The 22278-nt window shown below is 34.7% G+C and overlaps 1 protein-coding gene across 1 annotated transcript in view; it reads right to left on the reverse strand.

Moving 5' to 3' along the window:
- The window catches only part of LOC145690087 (uncharacterized), a 67780-nt gene extending 48315 nt beyond the window's left edge, over positions 1-19465 (reverse strand). Inside the window, exon 1 of the mRNA XM_081764627.1 lies at positions 19345-19465. Within this exon, the coding sequence (XP_081620753.1) occupies positions 19345-19349 (5 nt within the window). The 5' untranslated portion in view covers positions 19350-19465. The remainder of the gene's footprint in view (positions 1-19344) is intronic.
- Positions 19466-22278: the final 2813 nt, after the last annotated feature.

Genomic DNA, 22278 nt, shown 5'->3' on the forward strand with positions numbered 1-22278 from the left:
GTGTGGAACAGTCAACTACTTCTATATGCGTAACTGATATACACGTTCTAAAACATTATCTTCAATATGTTATTAATGTTGCTAATTTCTCTGAGCTACTGAAAACTGTTGAATTACTTCTATCTATTCTCTCACAATGCTAGTTTAGAGGGGTTCTTCAGAGTCTTTTTTTTTCCTCCAGTAGTCATTAGGTCAAAGATATCAAGATTCAGTATTCAATCTAGTAAGAGAATTGTTAGTGTGAAATACAATTATTTTTTAAAAAATCGCTTGTGTTCAATTTTAAGATTTTGTTAAAAATAAAATACTACTTTCTGAAATTGAGCAATTAAACAAATACATGTAAATATGCCTCAGCTTGATGATGCAGATGAAGATGATCTCCAGTGATCATTTTATATTTTTGGTTGGTTGTGCTTTGATCTGATTAATGGTGTGTTGAACTTGGACTGTTATTTATTTACGAATTTACATACAAAAACAATAGAAAATATTTTATTATGGGATTCTAATATGAAAAAGTCTACCTACGCTAAAGTTTTAAGTGAAAGTTGAAAAATAAAACTAATCATATAATAATACAGAAAATATTACAATAATTTAAATTATTTAAATTTTTATTATTGAAATAGCAAAACTTGAAACGCTCCATTAATATTTCCGTAATTGGTATTATAAAAGTTTAGTTGTATAAATTATATTTTTGGTCTCCGACACTCAGGGCTGGAGAGACAGAAACTTCATGAACATTTTGAAGCTTCTTCGTGCATAAATAATTTGCAAATTCGTCTTCGGTATGGGATAACAGAAATCGATTCTCGATAGAAACGTATATGATTCAAAATCTACAGTAAATAGTCGGTCTACGTTTTAGTGTTGAAAATGAATGGTCGATTGAAGTACTCATTTGCTTTTTAAAAATGTCTGAAATTGAATGCATATTTGTTTCAATGCACCATGAAAACATTATTGTGTGTCTATTTTAGAAGTAAATAAATAAAAGTACGAAAATCGAAGCTAGTTAACTTTTCACTTTTACTTAGTTCTTTGTATCCGTTTCAATTTACACTAAGTATGTATGTTAATAAGTATCTAACTGAATGATGTTTACAGAATTAATTGAGAAGAGGGCGCGGTGAACCAGTGGAAGAATTTTTAGTTTGATCCCCGCCCACGGGAATTTGTTGTGTCCGTGGATTTTCTCTGGGCTATACAGTTTCATCCCACATTATTATTCCATTAACTATTCCATAATTCGCTTTCATTAATTAATCCATCTCCTTTAACCTAAAGGGCGGTACCATGGTACGTACCACCATACAGTATGTAATTTTATTTACAGAATCTATTGAGAAAATTCAATTGTAGAAATGGATTGAGTAATGTTGATAACATCAATTGTTTTTCACTTCTAGAATAACTTGATTTTTTAAAAAAATAGGTAAAATAATTCTGTATGTAAGACATATTGGATATATGATTGTATATACAATGGGATTTTTTTTGCAACATTTTATTTATTTAACAATTTATTTATTTAACAATCACCAGATACAGCTCAGAGGCCATTTTACACTGGATATACAACAACAATAACAATGGAAAGGATTTGGGAAGGTATCGGCCAGGGCCTGTTTAGTAGGTACCATCCCGGCATTTGCCTGGTAGGACTGAGGGAAACCCTGGAAAACCTCAGTCAGGTTGGTCGGCAGCGGGATTCGAACCCGCGACCTCCCGAATGCTTGTACTAATATCAGAATTTTAGAAATGTCTTCAAAGTAAAACATCATTGGAGACCCCTAAAGCCAGGGGATGATTTTATGACAGGAGGGACAGGTTGGTGCAAAGCCAGTTTCACCCCCATTTTCGATTTGATTTCCCTCTTGTAAAACTCTAGATCCACCACTGAAAATTTTAAAAAATATTAGATCTTCACAGATTAAGGTGCTATTGGTTGGGAAATATGTTCGATCTGTATGATGTATTTGAAAAATATTACGATCAATTTTCATTAGATGGTAATGTTTTCTTTTCTACTGATTTTTTTAGCGTAAGTAATTGATAATCTATAATTAATCCACGGTGATTATTTATTATGTCAGCAAACGACAAAATGAATGCAATACAATAACTGCATTATACGCTTGAATAGAAGCATTCACCTGTTATGCTGTTATCAGCATACATGTGAGTGTAGATTGCTGCTGCATTCGTTGAGCTGAAGATTCGAGATATAATTTCTTTTAAATGATCTTAGCGATAGAGTACTGAAAGTATAGTGTATATGATAATAACTCAAAAACTAATTGCGTAATAAATACAGAGATACGTGACAGCAACGTGCAACTAAAGTATATTCTTATCTGATCTAACCATCTTCGTAAAGACACAGCGAATATTCAAAGTGTTTCACTGAAATTCATCAGTACTTAACACTAAATCTATTTTTCACGGCCATAGATCTACTACGAAAGGCTTTTAGGATACTCTTAGCCTAACATAGAGTGGCACTAGGTTGCTATTTTATTTATTTATTTATTTATTTATTTTATTTTATTTTATTTTTTTTTTAACTCAGCATATTCTCCGTCAGGAATGTCAATGAACTTCTCCCAGCAGTGCTCCAACGGCCTGGATGCCTTGAAAAAAAAAAAAGAGAGAGAGAGAAGAAAAGAAAGAAAAGAAAGAAAAAGATTGGCCCTCCAACCATGAGTCTACAACCGCTGTTACTTCAGAATCATAAGAACATTTCTACCTACACAAGTTGTTCTTCAAATGTTTGAACCAATGAAAGTCATTAGGGGCCGAATCTAGGAAATACGTGTGGGGCACCAATTCAAACGATGTATGTGTGATAGAGGTCAACATAATACGTGAGGTGTGGGCAGGGGCATTGTCGTGGTACAAAAGCACACTACAGGTCAAGATCCTGCCCTCTTTTTATTGACGAAATCACGTAATTTCTTGATTATGGCACTGTAGCAGATGCTAGGGATGGTATGGCCTCTTTGTAGGTAGTAACATCCGACTTTATGCTTTGTATTTAGACTCTAGGTCGAAGTGGTGAACACAAGTTTCATTCATAGTTACGAACCGGCAAAGAAACAGTCTGTGTCAGCAGGAAACTTGTGCTCGACTGATGAACACTCAGGTACGCTTCTGATTTCTAGTGAGGTTTCAAAGGACCCATCTTGCAGGGGTTTTTTAAAATCATTTACAAGATCTGGGTAATTATGGCTTGTACAGTGCCATACGTGAGGTCAGACATTTCAGAGACATTACGGATAGTGGCTCGACGATTGTACCAATCTTGATACTCTACGACATCCATGGGCGCCCGAAGAGGAGGGAGGGTGGGGCCCGACCACTCCCAGGCTCACGAAAACATATACGTAATATAGCAAACCACATGTTAAATACCAAAAATACCAGATGTAATATAGCAACCATGGAGATGAGACCCTCCCTAGAAAATTTTCTTCGGGCGCCCCTGACGACATCCGACATCTTTAATGACGTGTGAACGCCTCACACCTCTCGTTTCGTGCTGGTTTCACTGTCCTTTTTCATCTTTGGAAGATACTAACCACGACAGCTCGCGAACAACCAACAAATAGCGCTATTTTCGAGATGCACGTTCCAAGCTCTCTGGCCATCACAATCTAGCCCTTTTCAAACTTTGACATATCGCCTGCCTTCTCTATTCTACGCATAAGTATCACACTAAGTGACCTAGTGAGGTTCCTATCAATGTCTGAGGAGAGGTTCTGTTTGCTTGTGTCCCGTGATTTTTCTGTCAGCCAAAAGACTTAATACATTGCCACTGTGGAAATAGAAGACTAATTGCATCAATATTGAATAGATGTAAATGAATCGCAACTACTCACTTAAATCCAAGTTTTTCTTGAAGCATCTTGAAAACACGTACTAGGTAACCATCCAACACTCTACCTCTTAATCCAATATATGGCAAACTCTGGAAAAGAAGATAAAATTGCACTTTTTACACCTCTGTCATTATTTCCCTTCCTGCAGGAACTCGCTTATTACTAATTTTCTGGAGCAAAGTATCGTGAGTCTTACCGCATCGAATTATGAATCGAATTATGATAAATGACCTTACGTTCATACTACATATTTATATCGTATTTTCTTTACTCAAATATAAGCATTCCCTTGTTTTTCGAAATTCAGGGTTAAAATACTTGAGAGACGCGTATAATCGCAATATACGTTTTAAGGGTGCATGGTGGCTCAGTGATGGAATGCTCACCTCCACTGGCGCAAATCCCGGGGGATGAGGGGGACATGTCCCCTCCAATCTTGGAACTGGGGGACTGTCCCCCCAATAATCCGATTTGAAATGTGTTTTGGGGAGAAATGTGATTATTTGGGTCCGATTGCCACAAAGGAAAGTGATATAGAATTGATGTCCTTCCAGAATAAGCCTCAAATCTACCCGCCTCCCAATGTTGAAGACAACGCTGCTCCCCTGATATTCCACAGCATGTTTTTTTTTTTTTTTAAAGTTTATCAATGTTTTGAACATCACTTAAAACAAAACAAAAAATGGGAACTGTCTTACCTGTCTCCCCCCCCCCCAATGTTGAAGACAGATTTGCGCCGCTGCTCACCTCTGGTGTGTGGTTTCTTCGGGTTTCTGAAGCTTCCTCGTGCGTCCTTTATTCTACTATTTTGCTCAGCATCATCACCGCCTCCCTTAGCCTCGGAGCATAGTCGTTCTACGTTAAACTAAGAAAAAAAGTGAACAAATGATAGAAATACCGGTAGATGCTGTTTAATTTTTTTTTCCTTAATATTGTTTTCTTGTTACTGTTTTGTTTTGTTAAGTCTTTTATTTTTATGATAAACTAGCTGAAATGAATGCATATTTCTGATGACACAATCCATTGACAAATAAATCCGATTTGTGACAAATCGATCTCCCCTTCATGAGTCTCTGACTACCTCTTTGCAAAGTCGGTAAACTGTGGGAAATTATATATTTTTTTAAATAACTTAAAATAACATACGTATTTCAGTTTTACACAGTGGCGGCCGGTGGATTGTGGTTTCGGGTATTGCAGTACGAACGATAAGAGACAGAAGATATAAAGTTGACTCATTGACTAATCAGCATAACTTTAGATGCAAATGCTATGTGACATGTTAAATTAAATAAAATTCTGTTTTTTAAAAATAAAAAATGCAGAACATTTTATCCGATTAATCACCTTAATTAATTATAGTAAGTTCATTCTCCTCTCTTTGATTGGAGCAAATCTGTCTAATACATGCTGGTTGAACTCTGGTATTCTTATTGTCAGGTCTTTTTCGATGGAAAGCATAACCAATGGTTATAACCTTTCTTGGGACATTCAATTCCTTGAAAGTGTCAATTCTTTCTCATGTGGAAAAAAAACTTTTCGTCTTTTGCTGATGCCATAGGTACAGTTAATATTAATTTCAAAGTTTTGTAGATTCACTAAATATTTTTTCTAGATTATTGCGAACGATTCATTCTAGCAAACTCAGTTCCTGACAGTGATCCGAATTCCTCTTCAGCGTTGACTGAAGAGAGTTCGTAGCAGAGATTAGTGTTATAAAAAAATGTACATTGAACATACTTTATTCACAGTTTATCCAGGAAAATTTAAAATAAATTGAGGAAATGTATCTAGTGCAAACAACACTATTGCCATAAGATATCCTGCAAATTTAAACATGTTTTTTTTTTTTTTTCGAACACTCTTCTGAATTGCCCTTTGCTTGTTTTGTCTAAGCCTTAATTGCAAATTTTTCCTGTTAAAAGCTGGTCAATGTTTTTTGTAAGTTATTTACAGAAGTCATGGTATACAATTCATTCAGAATTTGTAGGTTATTTACAGAATTAAAGCACACACAATAAAATTAAGCCTAATAATTAAAAACCAAAACAGCTGATACAAAATAGGTACTGGTATATGAATTCCGAATCTCACATATTCATACATCAACACACACACATGTGCGTAAAAGAAAAAAACTACATTCCAAATCATCCGTCTTGCTTGTTACGCAATACACGATGAATACAATATATTTCCACATGAGGTGAAACAATGCTTACCAATGTGATATGTTCTGGAAAGGAAACCTCGAAACCCTCCAGATGTAGGATCAGCATGTAACAGAAGCCCAAAAATCAAAGAACATCAAAACAAACAGCACTGCCAGTTCTACACCCAGAAATGTTAACTGGGAGGGGTCCAAAGTGTTTGAGGTAGGTCCAATACGTCTACGTAACACCGAACCTGTCTTATACTGCACCCGAAAAGACGATAAGTAATTCTTACTTACTGTCATCTATACTTTTAGAAAAAATGATAGAACGAATATTTTTATAAGAAAAGAAGAGTATATGATGAGGCGTAAAATAAAATATTTAGCCTACCAATCACTTATCTGTTAAACAAGTATAGTTCGTTAAGAAAGTCTACAACTGTTAGTCAAGTTTCGAAATTTTTGGGAGGACCGGACCCGGTGGACCCCCCTCGTGGCTACGCCCCTGAGCATTGCTAATTAGTTCCAAATTCAATGTGGCGTTCCCCATCATACAGTTTTATGTGGAAATTATCAAGAGTATAAAATATACTTATTTTATAAAGGAAATATGTTTATACTAAAATACTATCCACAGAGAGGGGAGGGGGCGATTTTACATACTGACTTATTAATAATTGATTCACAAATTACTGTAGAAGAAGCCTTCATTATCAATATAAGCTAAGAATTAACTTGTAAATGCGGGTCTACTTTCATTTGTTTTCTCCTCTACTAGATATTTTCTTTCTTATTTTGTAATTCTGCAATCACTTTTTTTAATTGTCATTATATTGATTTGCTTCAGTATGGTCCCGTAATTTAAAAATATGAATGCATAAAAACAAATTCCATTTGTTAATTGTTAGTGAAAGAAAATTCAGAAATCTTATTTAGCGTGAAAAACCTTCTCTTCACTGGAAACCGTGCTGTGTTGCAGAACCACTGCAACGACCAGTCCCTTTAACTTCTGAGATAGGGGAAAGGAGACTTAACATTTGCTCCAATTGCCGCGCTGAAGGAATCTGGTCGTTGTATGCTCGCTGCAACACAATATAAATTAGAGACTCTGTGACGGATTATTTTTTGCTTTTTAAAACGGATTAACGGAACGGACAGTTACAGAAGTAAAAAATATGTTATTTAAAGTTTATATATGCAAGTATTAAAAGGTATTTTTTCTGTTCTTTACTACTATTGATAATAATATATTTTTTTCTTGAAACACTTTGGTCGTTGCGCAACGCTGCAACACTAACATTAGCCGCCACTGGTTTTACATCTCACGGTTATGCACGGCAAACTAAAGGAGATGGCGATGATGAGACTGAATGAAAGATGGAATGAAGAAAGGGAGAGAAAATGGCAGAACTCCGGGAAAACCTAAACACACAGTGTTTATCCATCACACGTACAAGTAAATAAAAATATAAAAAGTAAAGATATAGGGTTAATTCATTCTTACAATGAAATACTTTATTTTATATACGTAATTCACATAAGACCTTATGAACGATACCGTCAAAACGGTAATTTACTCTTAGGTATGAAAAACGTCTCAGACGATTTCGTTCATATTTCATAAACAAATATTTCATTAATAGTCTAAGAATATGGCATAAGTCATTTCTCAAGAGAAAAATCCACAAGAAGTAGTTTACTTTTGAGAATAAGTTTCTTCGGAAGAAGTTTTCCGAAAACACTTTATAATTTTATTCTTATTTCACAAGTAAGTGTTTCAGTAATGACTGTAGTATAATATGATTTATTTTAAGAAATTGGAGTGAGAAAGTTTAGGGCGGTGGCCTGTACCTCTTATTCACAATGGATGGGAACTACTGGTACTCTATCTTAAAAGGCCTAATCATTGCTAAATTAAAATACCGCTAATTTTACAGTAATTATGTGATATCTTCAAATAGATAAAAGATAATCGAAATATGAAACACGACCGCCCTGGACAATATTATTTTGCATGAGGTATCGTTATTACGAGTCACCTAGTAACTTCCCGTTCGCAGTCATTTTGGAAACGCGAAAATAAATGTCGATTTTCTAAATGTCTGGAAATCGAAAGCAGATAAATGAGTCGAGATAACGGTATCTCACGTAAAATAATATTGTCTAGGGAGGTCTGTTCCACTTTTCGATTATCTTTTATCTATTTGAAGATACCACATAATTACTGTAAAATTAGCGGTATTTTAATTTCACCGTGATATGGTTTCTTAAGAGAGATTTATAACAAATCACTGGTTTTGCAGTAAATGGTGGACTGTTGATTTGGTAGTTGCGTGAATTTTCTGTAGTGATTATTATAGAAGGTGCTTGTATTTGAGCAATAAATAGCTTCCCAAAACAGACCCAAATTGAGGCAGGTGCTCTTAGTATATTTGAGTAAATATGGTATATAGGCCTACAGGTGTATTAGGATAAGTTATAAATACTTCGAGAGATGATACCTGTAGTATGAAGCATGAACTATTCTGAGTAAAAAATTAAATGAAATTAGATCTTTCAATTTAACGTCCTACGATCATGTCCGTTAGGGCAAGAGAGACAAATGATCAAGACAACTGAATGATGATGGAAGAATTGGTGAAATGAGAATTGTGGCAAGAAACGGGGGTATCCTAAGAAAACCCACGGACATTTTCTGAGTAAAAAATAAAAATACATAAAGGAAGAAAATTGATATAAATATATATCCAGAAATGCCTAGTTTGGTAATTAAATAAGACAGTTAAATGTTTCCAATTTGTACTCTATACAGAGTGACTATAAATAAAATGAAATCTTTGAGTTTTACGTCCCACGGTTATGCCGGTTAGGCTAAAGGAGACGGTGATGATGAGTAATGAATGAAATGGTGGAATGAAGAAAGTGGGAGGAAACGGGAGAACCCCGAGAAAACCCACGCACACGGTGTTTGTCCACCACAAAGTTCACTTGGCGGGGGCTGGGATCGAACCCGGGACCCCAAGCACCAGAGGTGAACGCTCTACATACTGAGCCACCGCGGCCCCATGACTATAAATGATTCATCAGGATTAAAAGGGCTGTGTTAAAAATTGAAACACATACAATAACGAATAATACATTAAAATATATAGAAACTGTCCAAGAATGTGGTATTTTCGTCACAAGACATATATCTATGCAGAACGAAGAACTTCCACGCCATTGGATTGGGCAATGTACTGAAAATGACTTAATGCTTTTCATGGTCTCCTTTATATCCCGATCTGAAGTTTAACTGTTTTTTTCTTTGGGGGCATGTGAAAGACACAGTGTACATATGTGTCTGCACTATCAATAGGTTCGGGTGAGCTCCAGGATCACATTACAGCTGCATTTACGACCATTAGTAGGGATATGCTAGACTTAGACTACCGCATAGATCTGTGTCGTAGAGTGAAAAAACGTTTGATAGTTTCTATATATTATCATGTATCATTCCCTATTATATGTGCTGTAAGCATTTTAATACAAACTTTTCGAGCACAATAAATCATTTCGAATCACGTATTATTCTAAGATACAGTCAGGTATATTCTTTAGCTTCTAAAAGACAAAAATCTTTAACAGTTCTCAGCACATCCTCATCAATTACCGTTTTAAACAAGTTATAAAGTTGACAAAATACACACATATGAGACGATACTTATTATACACTCACACGATACTTATTACATACAATCGGAAAAATGGAACACTCCTATTAAAATATAAATATTGTGTTAGACACCAATTAAATCGTTACAAACGCGTAAACAACACTGTCATCTATCAATCAAAGATGTGCAATAACACTTGAACAAACAACTATTAGTTCAAACTTGTAATTAATTTTCTTCCGTTTTCTTTTTCTTTATTTCTTTTCTCACAGCACTTTTTTCATTCCTTCTTAATAATTCTTATTTCTGTATTTCAATTCATTACTGTTAGATCTATTTCCCTCATCTTTTTGGTTTCTATTCATTCCCTGATGGTCTTTGATGCTACTCCGAATAAATTAATTCAGAAAGATGTGCTGAACTTGTCAGTTTATTAGACTTTCAAACTATGCTGTACATAAGTATGGAAAGTCATACGAATGGCTGTCCGTCTTTCCTTCTATCTGTCGATATATATATATATATATATATATATATATATATATATATATATATATATATATATATATATATATATATATATATATATATATATATATATATATATACTGGCCTGGAAAGGTCAGAAATACGGCATTTAAACAAATCAATGACAAAGCCTGCTTCATATGGACGGTCAGATTCCTTTAGTCACATACTATTGGAATACTGATGAAATAAGCTGATAGAAGGAAGTACTAAACTAAACTATCTTTCGGTATAATTCATAAAGGACTATGACCGCTCAAATGGCGCTCATTCAACTCGGTGGTTTGTTAGGCTTCTACATGTTAAAATTAGGTTTACCTATTAAATTTATTCAGTGGTTTACGCAGAGTTTCGTCAAAGAGTGGGAGTCCAAACTTCTTCTAACTTCATATCACTTCAAGGGGTTTGTATAAATATCTTAATATGGTAAATGTTTATTTTTTTTTTATTTTATTTTATTTATTATTATTATTATTATTATTATTATTATTATTATTATTATTATTATTATTATTATTATTATTATTATTATTATTATTATTATTTTGCATACTCTCTTGCTCATAGGGAGTTAAAACCGTAACCCTTCTGACTTACGACATTGAATTTAATATTTTCGAAAGATAATTCATTTTTCTTTTTAAAACTTCTGAACTCATAAATGCATTTGATAGCCAGTACGTAACCACACATTAAGCATGTATTTCGCAGTCAGCGACCCGATTTCCATATGATCTTGGCCAATACTTCGATTTATTTTCTTAAGTTAATTTCAACTTTTCTTGTGACCGAATTGTCTTCATCACTTATGTAAACTGTAATCTCTTACATCAAATAAATTTCTCCATATACAGTAAAAACCAAGTCAGTTTTCGGAGTCAAGCAACACATATCTATCCAGTACTTGGATGAGCGACAATTTTTAAAAAAAATTGTAAAGGTACTATCAATGCTCATCTCTGCTGTGAAAAGTTTGTGATCCAATCAATACGTATAAGCATGAGGTAGACATACTTGGTCGGTCAGTTTTTTTCGGAATTTTTCATTTCCCCCTATCGTCTTCATTCCATCAGCTTATTTTTGTTATCATTTACTTATATTAATATTTATTATCCACACCATTTATAGTATGAACGTACGCACTAATCCATTTAATCTTTCGAAGCTTCAGCAAAATTATAAATATCGATAATACAACGGTACGTTGTATATTTTTATATTATTTTGGGCAATAAGCATTTTTTATATGTACTAACCCAGGTTATGAAGAAGAAGTTAGTTACATATAATTGTCAAGTACACAAAAAGATATTCATATGTTAAATAATAAAATTGTCAATATCTGGTTGGCAGGCAACCAGATAAACAATACATATATAAAGAAATAAAGATGGAATCAATATAAAAGAGACGAAGTGTGTTATTATTGATGGCTCAAGTTTAATTATAAAAAGAACCAGTGTTTATATCGTTGTAAATGGTGCCGGAACCCGGGAATTGAGAAGGAGCGTTTTTTTTTAAGTTTAGTAAAAAAACGACCAAAATTGAGTCAGACATCAATTATATTTGTTTAAGAAGCAGCCGAGTTATATATCGGAGCAGAATGAGTGACATAGATGGTGAAACGATGGACAGCCAAACAATAGATTCATCCAATATGTTGGAAATTTTGAAGGAAATGTCCCGACATCAAGCAGAACAATTCGCTAAATTGAGTCAGAAGTTAGAAAAGCTAGATCAAAAGGCGGATCAGCAAGCCCAACATGTTGATGAGCGTATAGAACAATTGCAACAGCGCAGTGACGGATTACAACAACAGCTACAACAGATGAAGCAGGTGACAAGCAAGTTAGTGCAGAGACTCCCTGAATCTTCAGGCAATGTAGAAACCAAGGAAAAAGTAAACTCCGAATCTACGTGGGTAGAATTTGCGAAGTCTTCACGGAAACACACTGCCGTGTTGATTGGAACAGACTATCCCATCTTTTCCTTTCAGTCGCATACTTTTGATTGCCTCATGGATGCAAGTTGTAATGACGATTTCGGTATGCATCAAAGTGTGAAAAGGTACAATCGTTTTCGTCTGGTGAATGCTATTGATTACTTGAACTCTCAGTATCATGTTGAGTATCTATCATGTCGCAATACTAATCTTAAAGACGAAGTAATGGTAATGGAATCATCTAATGGCATGTACATCACAGTACCTCATGTGGCAAAAAGAAAGTTGAATCCAGTATTTGTGAAATTCAGGAAGAAGACGTGTGTTCCTGACTACCCGATTGAGTTGAATCTGTTGGACTGTGCGTTTAGTGACAACACTAATATGATAATAGTGAGCAATACGATAATATCCTTACGGAACATGACATAGTGCGTTGATGTCAGTCATCTAAGCACGACAGTGAGAGATTTTTAAAATCCTTCAATGTTACAGTATAGTGGCAACATGAGCCAAGCTAACATTGATCGAAACCAACTTAGATGTATTCATGTGCGATTGAAGAGTGATCCCAATGTGCAGGAAGATGTTAAATACATGTATACCGGTGATGCAGCTAAACCTAACCCCAGAAGAAATAAAACCCGTGGAAGGACAAAGTACCGTGAACATTATGGAAAGAAGAGGTACAGATATGTTAGGAGACATGACATCTTGTCACCATTAAAACGAAGAAGAACTAAACCTAATTTTACCGGTAAAGTAACCAAGCCTAATCCTAGTGATAATGATTGTATATCCGAACCTAATTTTGTCGGTAACAGGACGCAACTTAATTGTAGCAAAAATAATACGATTTATCAGAAACGTTGCGCAGATGGCAGGAACTATGATAAGAAAAGTAAGAAATGTAGAACTATGGAAGTAAATAACGTGCAATGCTGTGTTCCTGTTTGTGACTATCAATATACCCTGACTGAATTTGTTGGTCATGCAACTTAACCTGATGTAAGGGCGTCTGAAAAGACATATCAAATTGATTCTTAATTTGACCAAATGTCTTAATGTTATGTGTTTTCTCTGATATTTGTTTTATCAATCTCATTATTTATGTTTCATGTTATTGAAGTATATTTAAAAGCATCTTTGTAATGCTAAGGTATATATTGAAGTTAATAAGTTTTGTTTTCTATAAGGAATTTGTTGGATATGTAACTTAGATTGGAGTTACGGCGTCTGAGGGGACCGTACTCAATTGATTTTGCTTCAAATATCATTATGCGTTCGTTTGTTATTCGTACCTTACTTGAGTTCTATGATTGTCTAAATGCTATATCAATCATATTATTCATGTCATGATGTTAATAAGATGTTAATTAATATGCTATGTCCTGATTATTATCGATAATTCAATCTCAATTTATATTTTGTTTAATTATATGTTATATTTGATCATTTTGGTGTTCAAAGAACAACTATATGAATATCACATACATCTTTTTCAAAACCTTCTTCATGATGCCCAAGTAAATAATTATTAGATTGTAACAAAGCATGTAATGGCCCCGAAAAGGAATCAAACAACTCGTAAAAGCATTTAATGGACCTGAAAAAGGACTTAAAATAACTTATTAATCTAATTTCGAATGTGCCTCATCGTCGATGAAACGTATAAATATATGAAGATGATAATAAAGTTTAAAATAAATATGATAATGATATTGTTATAGAATTAAATATGATATATTTATGTATAATTATATGAATTGTATTTTTTTTAATATACGAGGTGCATTTGAAAACTCGAATGATTTACATGTATATAAACGGTCCAGAATTCTTTTCCTTTTTATGAAAGTTAATAAATAAAAAGGAAATTCCGTTCGGGCGTCATAATATACAACGGTACGTTGTATATTTTTATATTATTTTGGGCAATAAGCATTTTTTTATGTGTACTAACCCAGGTTATGAAGAAGTTAGTTACAAATATATAATTGTCAAGTACACAAAAAGATATTCATATGTTAAATAATGAAATTGTCAATATCTGGTTGGCAGGCAACCAGATAAACAATACATATATAAAGAAATAAAGATGGAATCAATATAAAAGAGACGAAGTGTGTTATTATTGATGGCTCAAGTTTAATTATAAAAAGAACCAGTGTTTATATCGTTGTAATAAGACACGCTTGCCTCTTCTCAAATTAAACCAGGAAATGACGAAATATTAAGAACCCCTTAGGAACCTTCCTTTCCACTTAAATAACCCCATCCCTAAGTGACAACCTTCCAAAACTTATGCGCAGACCAATTACCCAGCTTTACAAGTCTTAAGTGTGGGTGTATTTTATTTTTTCTTTACTTTTATGTAAGCGCAACCTTAATTTTTCTTTTACTGAGTAATGAATAAATGGAAATTAGTGAATTAATAATAGCAAGCAAGATATATGGAGAAATAAAACATTTACTATACATCAGGATTCTCAGTCAAACTATATAATATAATTGACAGCTTTTTCACTGTTATTACCGTCGAAAAATTTTCAGTTTCGCGATCGGAAAGTTTACAAAAATAATTTTTACTGACCGTACCAAGACAATAAAAACTGCCCGGTGCGGCTTCAGATTTTCTGAATTTTCAAGGTTAGGTAACGAAATTCACGGTTTATTCTATGTTTTTTCATAGCTTATTTACGAAATGTGAGGCTTATTCACGGTTGGATGGGCATCATATACTATATATACAGAGAGAGTATATATATCACGCTTGTCCTGAAATTGTATGAAATTGAGTGAAGACTTCTTGATGAAAATCTACGTACCTCACTGATTAGAATTTTATCGAAATCTTCTTTGAGGTTCATTTCTATTCACGATCGTGCACATTATAATTGTAAAGGTAAACTACTCATCTGTTTGTAATATTGGCGGTCTACTACAATATTGCTGAAGAAAAACATATAGAAAGTGGAAAGGGACCCACAGTTCAAAATTCTGTTATCTATTGACGAGTTAATGGCAAACCATGAAGTGCCATTACTTGAGCTTCTTACTAGCAAGGTTCGTTAGTGTTGTCATGTGATTTTTTTTTCAGAAACTATGTTCATTCATTCATTGTCACTTCAAAACACAAGGTAAACAAAATAGCATTGTTATTGCTACACCTCTTTCACCTTTTTATCTAGACGGGCATTGATCTGTCTATGACAATAGCATAACATGTCAGAGGAAATGGATGTTTTCAAAACAGAACACGTCAGCCTCGCGTACTCTAAATATAAAAGTAGCATTGCAAAATACAATACATATGTAAGGACAGTACAGTAACCCCTAACCCCAACTTACGTACGAGTAATGCTCGACTTGTGTCAACTCACAGTTACCTAAAAATCTCGAAAATTATACCTACTAGCGTCTATGAACATGTCTACTTCCCCATAAAATTAGTTTTTTGCTAGTTTTTCATTGTAGCGCAGGAGCGGAGCCAGAGAGGGTGATCGGGGCGATCATCTACCAGAAGAGGAAACTTTCTTATTTTATATATAAATAATTTTATATATAAATAAAACCCATCCCAGAGTTTGGAGCTCTTAAAAGTAGCTCTAAGTAGCAGTATTACAATCCCCCCCCCCCCCCCGAGAAGTCCGTCCTGGATCCGCCCCTGCTGTGGCGACCAGTGTTAACACCGGAAACCAGGTTAAACTTATTCTTAGGACGATTAACCCATATCGAAAAAGACGAAAAGCAATTTATTGAGCAATTAACATCGGAAATTAGTGAAATAATAATAATAAACCAGTTTTTTAGTGGTTTTATCAACAAACTATTATAATACATTTTTTGCTCTTTGAATATCCATACTGAAACCGCAAATGGCAGTGGATTTCTAGCACTTTTGATTTTAGTAGAGATATAAAGGTGAAGATGGAGTCCACTCTCGGAAAGCTGAATCAATTCCAAAAATCATCTTGCTATCTAAGTTTTTTTCTTCACTGTGTTGTTCAGTGTTGAAACCGAAAATTGTAATTTCCACTATATTCGGTTTCAAATGAAATATTTCAGATGCGATCCTTCTTTTTATTACTCCGCTTGACATTTAATCGTTAGTTGTCTAGAGCAGCGTTTATCAACCTGGGGGTCGCGAGAGGGTTTCATGGGGATCACGAAGATGAGTGGAAGAGATAAATATAATTAGAACCTAATACCGGAAAATATTTTTAAAATATTAATTTGAATTTTGTTCTGATAGGCATATTTATTATTATTATTATTATTATTTTTATACATACTGTTAAGAACAACGAAAAATAGGTCTACTAAACATTTTCAACAGGTACATATTTGTTTAAAAATCAATTTAAATGAAAGAGGTACGGTATCAAACTAATGAAAACCGCATACTCAAATACAAGGGGAAAAAATACAAATGCAACAAGACGTGCATATTGAAATAAAATTAAAATTTGAAGCTAATGAGATATCCGAGTATGGTGTGATTTCACTAGTGCTGCAATGTCCTTTTCAATCTTCGTGTCATTATCAAGTCATTTTCAACTGATAAGCGATTTCTTGTCCTTGTTTTAATGCTCACCATGGAAAGAAAACCACTTTCTCACAGGTACGATGTAGCAAATGGAATTATTACTTTGAAAGCAGCAGATACCAGACCAGGATATTCTTCTCTCCTCTTCAGCCAGAACTGGCTGTTGGGAAGTTACTGTATCTACCATATACAAGAAATGGGACCTACTATTATAGAAATAGATGGATATCGTGAGATTAGGTATACTATGCAATAGGTATATTAAAAATCCATGGACAACTCGTGTACGTGATTTTTCTCAAGGTACTCCCCTTTCTTTCCATATTCTTATTCTATCAACTCTTCCATCATTTCCTTGCCTTAATCAACCGTCTCTCTTACAATTGTTAGCCTTACGGGCATAATCGTGGGACGTTAAACTGAAAGATTTTTAGCTTCCAAGCAGTGAAAGTGAATGGGAAACCTCAGAGAAATATACCACATCATAGAGTGAAAAGCGTGTATTGGTATACAAGCTTTTCCGTCATATCTATTCCGTCTGTCAATACAAAACTTGGTACACTCATTTCTTATCGGGGGCGCGGGGGCTCAGTGGTAGAGCGTTCACCTTCGGTGCTTGAGGTCTCTGGTTCGATCCCAGCTCGCGCCGTGTGGGCTTTGTGGCGGGCAAACACCGTGCTCGTGGGTTTTCTTGGGGTTCTCCCGTTTCCTCCCACTTTCTTCATTTCATTCATCTCTCACAGTCTCTTTTAGCCTAACCAGCATAATCGTAGGACGTAAAACTAAATATTCCATTTTTTCATTTCTCATCCCCTACACTGATTGTCATATGTTAATGTAAAATCATTTAACCTTCATTTTGTAAGTTGATATAGCCTACATTTCCTTAGATTAAATTACAAAAATTTGCTGTTGTTTTTGCAAATTTGCAGTAAATTTATAAAATATATTTTTATTGATAAAAATATAATTTTACACCATTTCATATTAGTAATTTTACTTTATATGTGTAAATTGTTTTACATAGAGGTTTGGCAAACAAATTGCCACCATTTTTTGTAAATTTACCTATGAAATTTTTTATAGCGTATAGTAGTTTTGAGATTCATTTGGATTGTGTGCTTTTACCAGGGGCCACTCCAGAGGACTCCAAAGTTGATGGGAGGAATTTCTGGGGGGAAATTTCCCGACATTCTCCCAATTTTACCTTTTCAACTATGTTATGGGCCCCAATACATAGCACCACTGGAAAGCTTGTTTCATGCTGAAGAGAATGAACTCTAAACCATGACTTTCCAACAGTGTTGCCACAGTCCTATCTCTGGAGTGGGCTGAAAAATAGTACCAAATTGAAACAAAAAGGGCTGAATTCATTATTTTATACCAGTGTAATACATGGCTCTATAACACGAAACTAAAAGAGGTAAAGTTCTAGAATACTACCACCCACCGTTTTCCAAGAGTGCAAATCAAGAAAGTACTCTTTTAAAAAATTACTTTTTAAAAACATCCAAGTAGGTGGAACCCGAACAACCTTGGAAGTAGATGAAACTTTTATCGCACGTAGGAAGTATAACAGAGGGCCGCAAATTAGAGGGAAAACAGTTATCATTTTCGGTACGTATTGTAAGGAAATCAAACGCGCCTTTATTTCAAAGTGACCAATAAATTAAAACGGTATTATGACCATATATTAAAAACATATATAAAACGAGGAAGAAAACAATCATCTCCAAGTTTGTGTAAACAGTACGTTATAATAAAATATTAAAATATAAATTATTGCATCTTATTTTTGTTTATTTCACGACCGAAGGAGAATAATAGAATGTAAGAAGACATGTTTTTTAAAAAATGTAAAACAGGTCCAGGGTCCTAGAACCTTCCCTTAAAGACATCAAAAGAAAGAGATATAGGGACAGTCTTACTGAAATTTTTGAAAATGTGACAAGTATTATTAAATGGTGCTGAATTGGGTAGAATTGTACTAATTTTTTCACAAAAGGGGCTGAAAATGCCAGCGTGGTACCAACGGGCCGATGAACGACAAAAAGGGCTGAATTTGGAACAATTGTACCAAGTGTGGCAACCGTGCTTTCCAATGAACAGTGTTAGTGCAATAGCTATTTCACTGCGAGTCTACGATTTTCTTTATTCTAACAGGGTTAATGGGCCCCAGGGACTTACTCCGTTGTCCATAGCACCTAACTTTTTGAGCATGAACATATCTTTGTTATGTTTATCGAATTGACTAGGTTTGATTCGGATGTGCGGATGACCGGTTCATGTCCGTTCCTTGTAAGCAACAAGTCTTCCCGTGAAAACGTTGACACAGCATGGATGAAATTTATTAGATTGTGAAATGTTATCTGTAACGTAGAAACATCGTATTGGAGTGTGGACACAGGTGCAGAGACAGGTGATTTTGATTCTGAAACACTACAGTTCTTATGCATACAAGTATTTATATAACAGTGGCAGAATTGTGCATACTATTCAATTGACGCCTTTAGAGATTAATATTGAAAAATATTGTTTACGCATGAAAGATTATTGTTATTTACAGAAACACATTGTAACAATGCACATATTGAAATTTATTTCTTACAAAAAATCTTAAAACTTACATCATACTCTGGTATAACTTGTAGTTTAACTCCTCGTAAATCTGATCTCCTCTGCCAAATAGAAAGAGAATTCTTTTGCCATCCAAATTCCTTTGTCCATAGCCCTACGACTTCCTTCACTACAGTTATCGATTTGTTGTAATTAATTTTCTGGTAAATTTCGATCGCTTCTGCGTTTCCTCTGGCTTTATTGACATTAATGATAAACGTTCTACTGAAGAATGGAATTCTTAAGCTCAATAACTCTGATTTTACATCGTTGCGTGTGATTATTTCACAAACATCATTGAGGCGCATCTGAAAATAAATAAACATTGGTAACTTTTTAATTCTACAATCTTATTAGCGTTTAATGTCCAAAGACGAGACGTACAGTATACCAATCGGTAGATCACAATTAGCTGAGCATAATGATATCATCATCATCATCATAGGCATTCTGCCATTTTTGGCAGGTCACTTGCCGCAACTGAAAAGCTTCCATGTTCTGCAGTCTTCTGCTAACCTCTTCGTCTTCACGAACGACTTTCTGTTTTAATAACGCCAATTAATTGTAGCCTCCTTCAGTGGCGGATCCAGGGGGATGATGGGGGTGATCGCCCCCCCCCCTCCGAGGAGGAAACTTTTTTAATTTTATATATAATTAAAACCCATCCCAGAGTTTGGAGCTCTTAAAAGTAGCTCTAAGTATAAGTACTATAACCCACCGCTCCCCCAAAAGTCTGTCCTGGATCCGCCCCTGGCCTCCTTCACCCGTTCCCTCTCTTCCTGCCACTATACCTTTTAGTACGCAACTCGTGATATAGGTTCTTCTTAACTAATGGTCTCAACCAATTCCTCTTCTCAACAATATGCTCTTCTCTCCCCCATAATTTCCAACATCCTCTCATTCGTTTTCCGCTCGACCCAGTGAATTCATCTCAACACCTATATTTCGAAAGCTTCCAGTTGTTTTCATCATTTTTGCGTAATGTTTATGTTTCTGCCCCACACAATATAATACTCCACGAAACATTTTTGAGTCATTTTGCAACCCTTTATTCAAGGTCCCACAAAATAGACTTTTCTTTCTCCTAAAAGCTTCTTTCGCCATTCCTATCCTCGCCTTTATTTCACGTTCGCACTTCATATCATCACTAATAATAGTACCTAGGTATCGAAAACTAGACACCTCTTTCATTTTCTCCCTTTCTACTTCTATATTTGACACCGACAGCCTCGTTTCGATCACATGGCTTTTGTCTTTCTAATATTTATTTTCAATCCACATTCTTCACAGCCCTTCCTCAAGATACTGATCCAACATGTTACTTATTTTATTTTCAGATCTCACAACAAGCGCCATATCATCTGCAAACTGTATTTACCTAATTAATTTAACTCATTTTACCTTCCACCCAAATGCCGTCTTCAAATATGATTCTTTTTCTCAATCTTTTCTAAATAAATATTAAATAATGTTGACAAGAGACAACAACTCTCCCAATTGGACTCTCCTCTGTTATTTCCTCCCCTATTCAAACACGTACTTGTTGGTCCATCTGTAAGTTTCTTATAAGACTTTGATCTTTCTATTCTAACCCAACCTTCTTTAGAACTCCCAACAACAATTCCCAATTCACGGGAAAAAATGAAATGAAATCTTTAAGTTTTACGTCCGACGGTTATGCCGGTTAGGCTAAAGGAGACGGTGATGTGAGAAATGAATGAAACGGTGGAATTGGGATCGAACCAGGGACCCCAAGCACCGGAGGTGAACGATCTACCACTGACCCACCACGCTCCCTCCAATTCACGTAGTCAAAAGCCTTTTCTAGATCAATAAATATAACATACACCTTTTTCCCTTTTTCTATAAACCTTATCATCCTTAATAATCCAATTGTATCAAGTTCGAGCCGTGGAAAATCAGCGCCCGGGGCGAGAGTATACTACGGCGCCCCCATATATATTCCAAGTGTTTTTTCCTATCTTTTTTCCTTTTTTCTCCCGAATTTTGCCCACGTACTTCGGCGTCTGGGGCCATCGCCCCCTCATGGCACGGTACTGATTGCATCTTTTATGCCCTTACCTCTCCTAAACCCGAACTGTTCCTCCTCAGCTATTTCATTTGTTCTTTCACTCAACCATACAACGTTCGGTTCAGAATTCGAAGAAAATTTTTGCTGCATGCAATAGCGGTATGAGACTGATACTTCTATAATTCCCACATCCTTCTGGGTTAGATTTCTTAATGTTAACACGTAATACTTGTAAGTTTATGTTATTATTGGGATAAATATATAATGAAAACCATAGTATTGCTTTCATCATCTCAGTTTATAGTTGTAAATATTTTATACGTTGTTTATTTTCATTATTAACAAAAAAGAAGCAGCAGCTCCATTCTGTTTTAAAATTAATTTCATTTTATGTAACTATTAAATAAGCAAGCATTGAGTGTTTAACATTTATACGTTCCTTTGGAAATAAACGATAACTAGAACATGAGAAACACGTAAGTGATAACAAACCTAACAGTGTTATATGATGATAATGAGTAAAATGGAACTTCCGCTACAATAACGTATGATGTCAGAAAAATACTGAACACCGAAATCAGATTGTATTCAGTAACTTGAACTGTAAACAATACAAATTGAAGAAAACAACACGAACGATATCCTGAGAATCGTATGTAATTATACTGGTCGTAGGTTAGGTATCAAATAGCCTATACGTATTAGATCATATCCAGTCTACCTTTATCATAATGCCTGACAATGAGACAATAGTATGGTTACTTGTTAGTGGAATACAAACCCATAACAGGTCATAGAGGACGGAATTCTTTCCTCTCGCTCGTTTATCGTATTTCACAATACCTACATTCAACTTAGTTGTCTAAAAATGAATAAATAAATAAATAAATAAATAAATAAAAATCTTTTTGAT

The sequence above is a fragment of the Thermobia domestica genome, chromosome 7 (genome assembly GCF_964235325.1).
Source record: "Thermobia domestica chromosome 7, izTheDome1.hap1.1, whole genome shotgun sequence".
NCBI lineage: Eukaryota > Metazoa > Arthropoda > Insecta > Zygentoma > Lepismatidae > Thermobia > Thermobia domestica.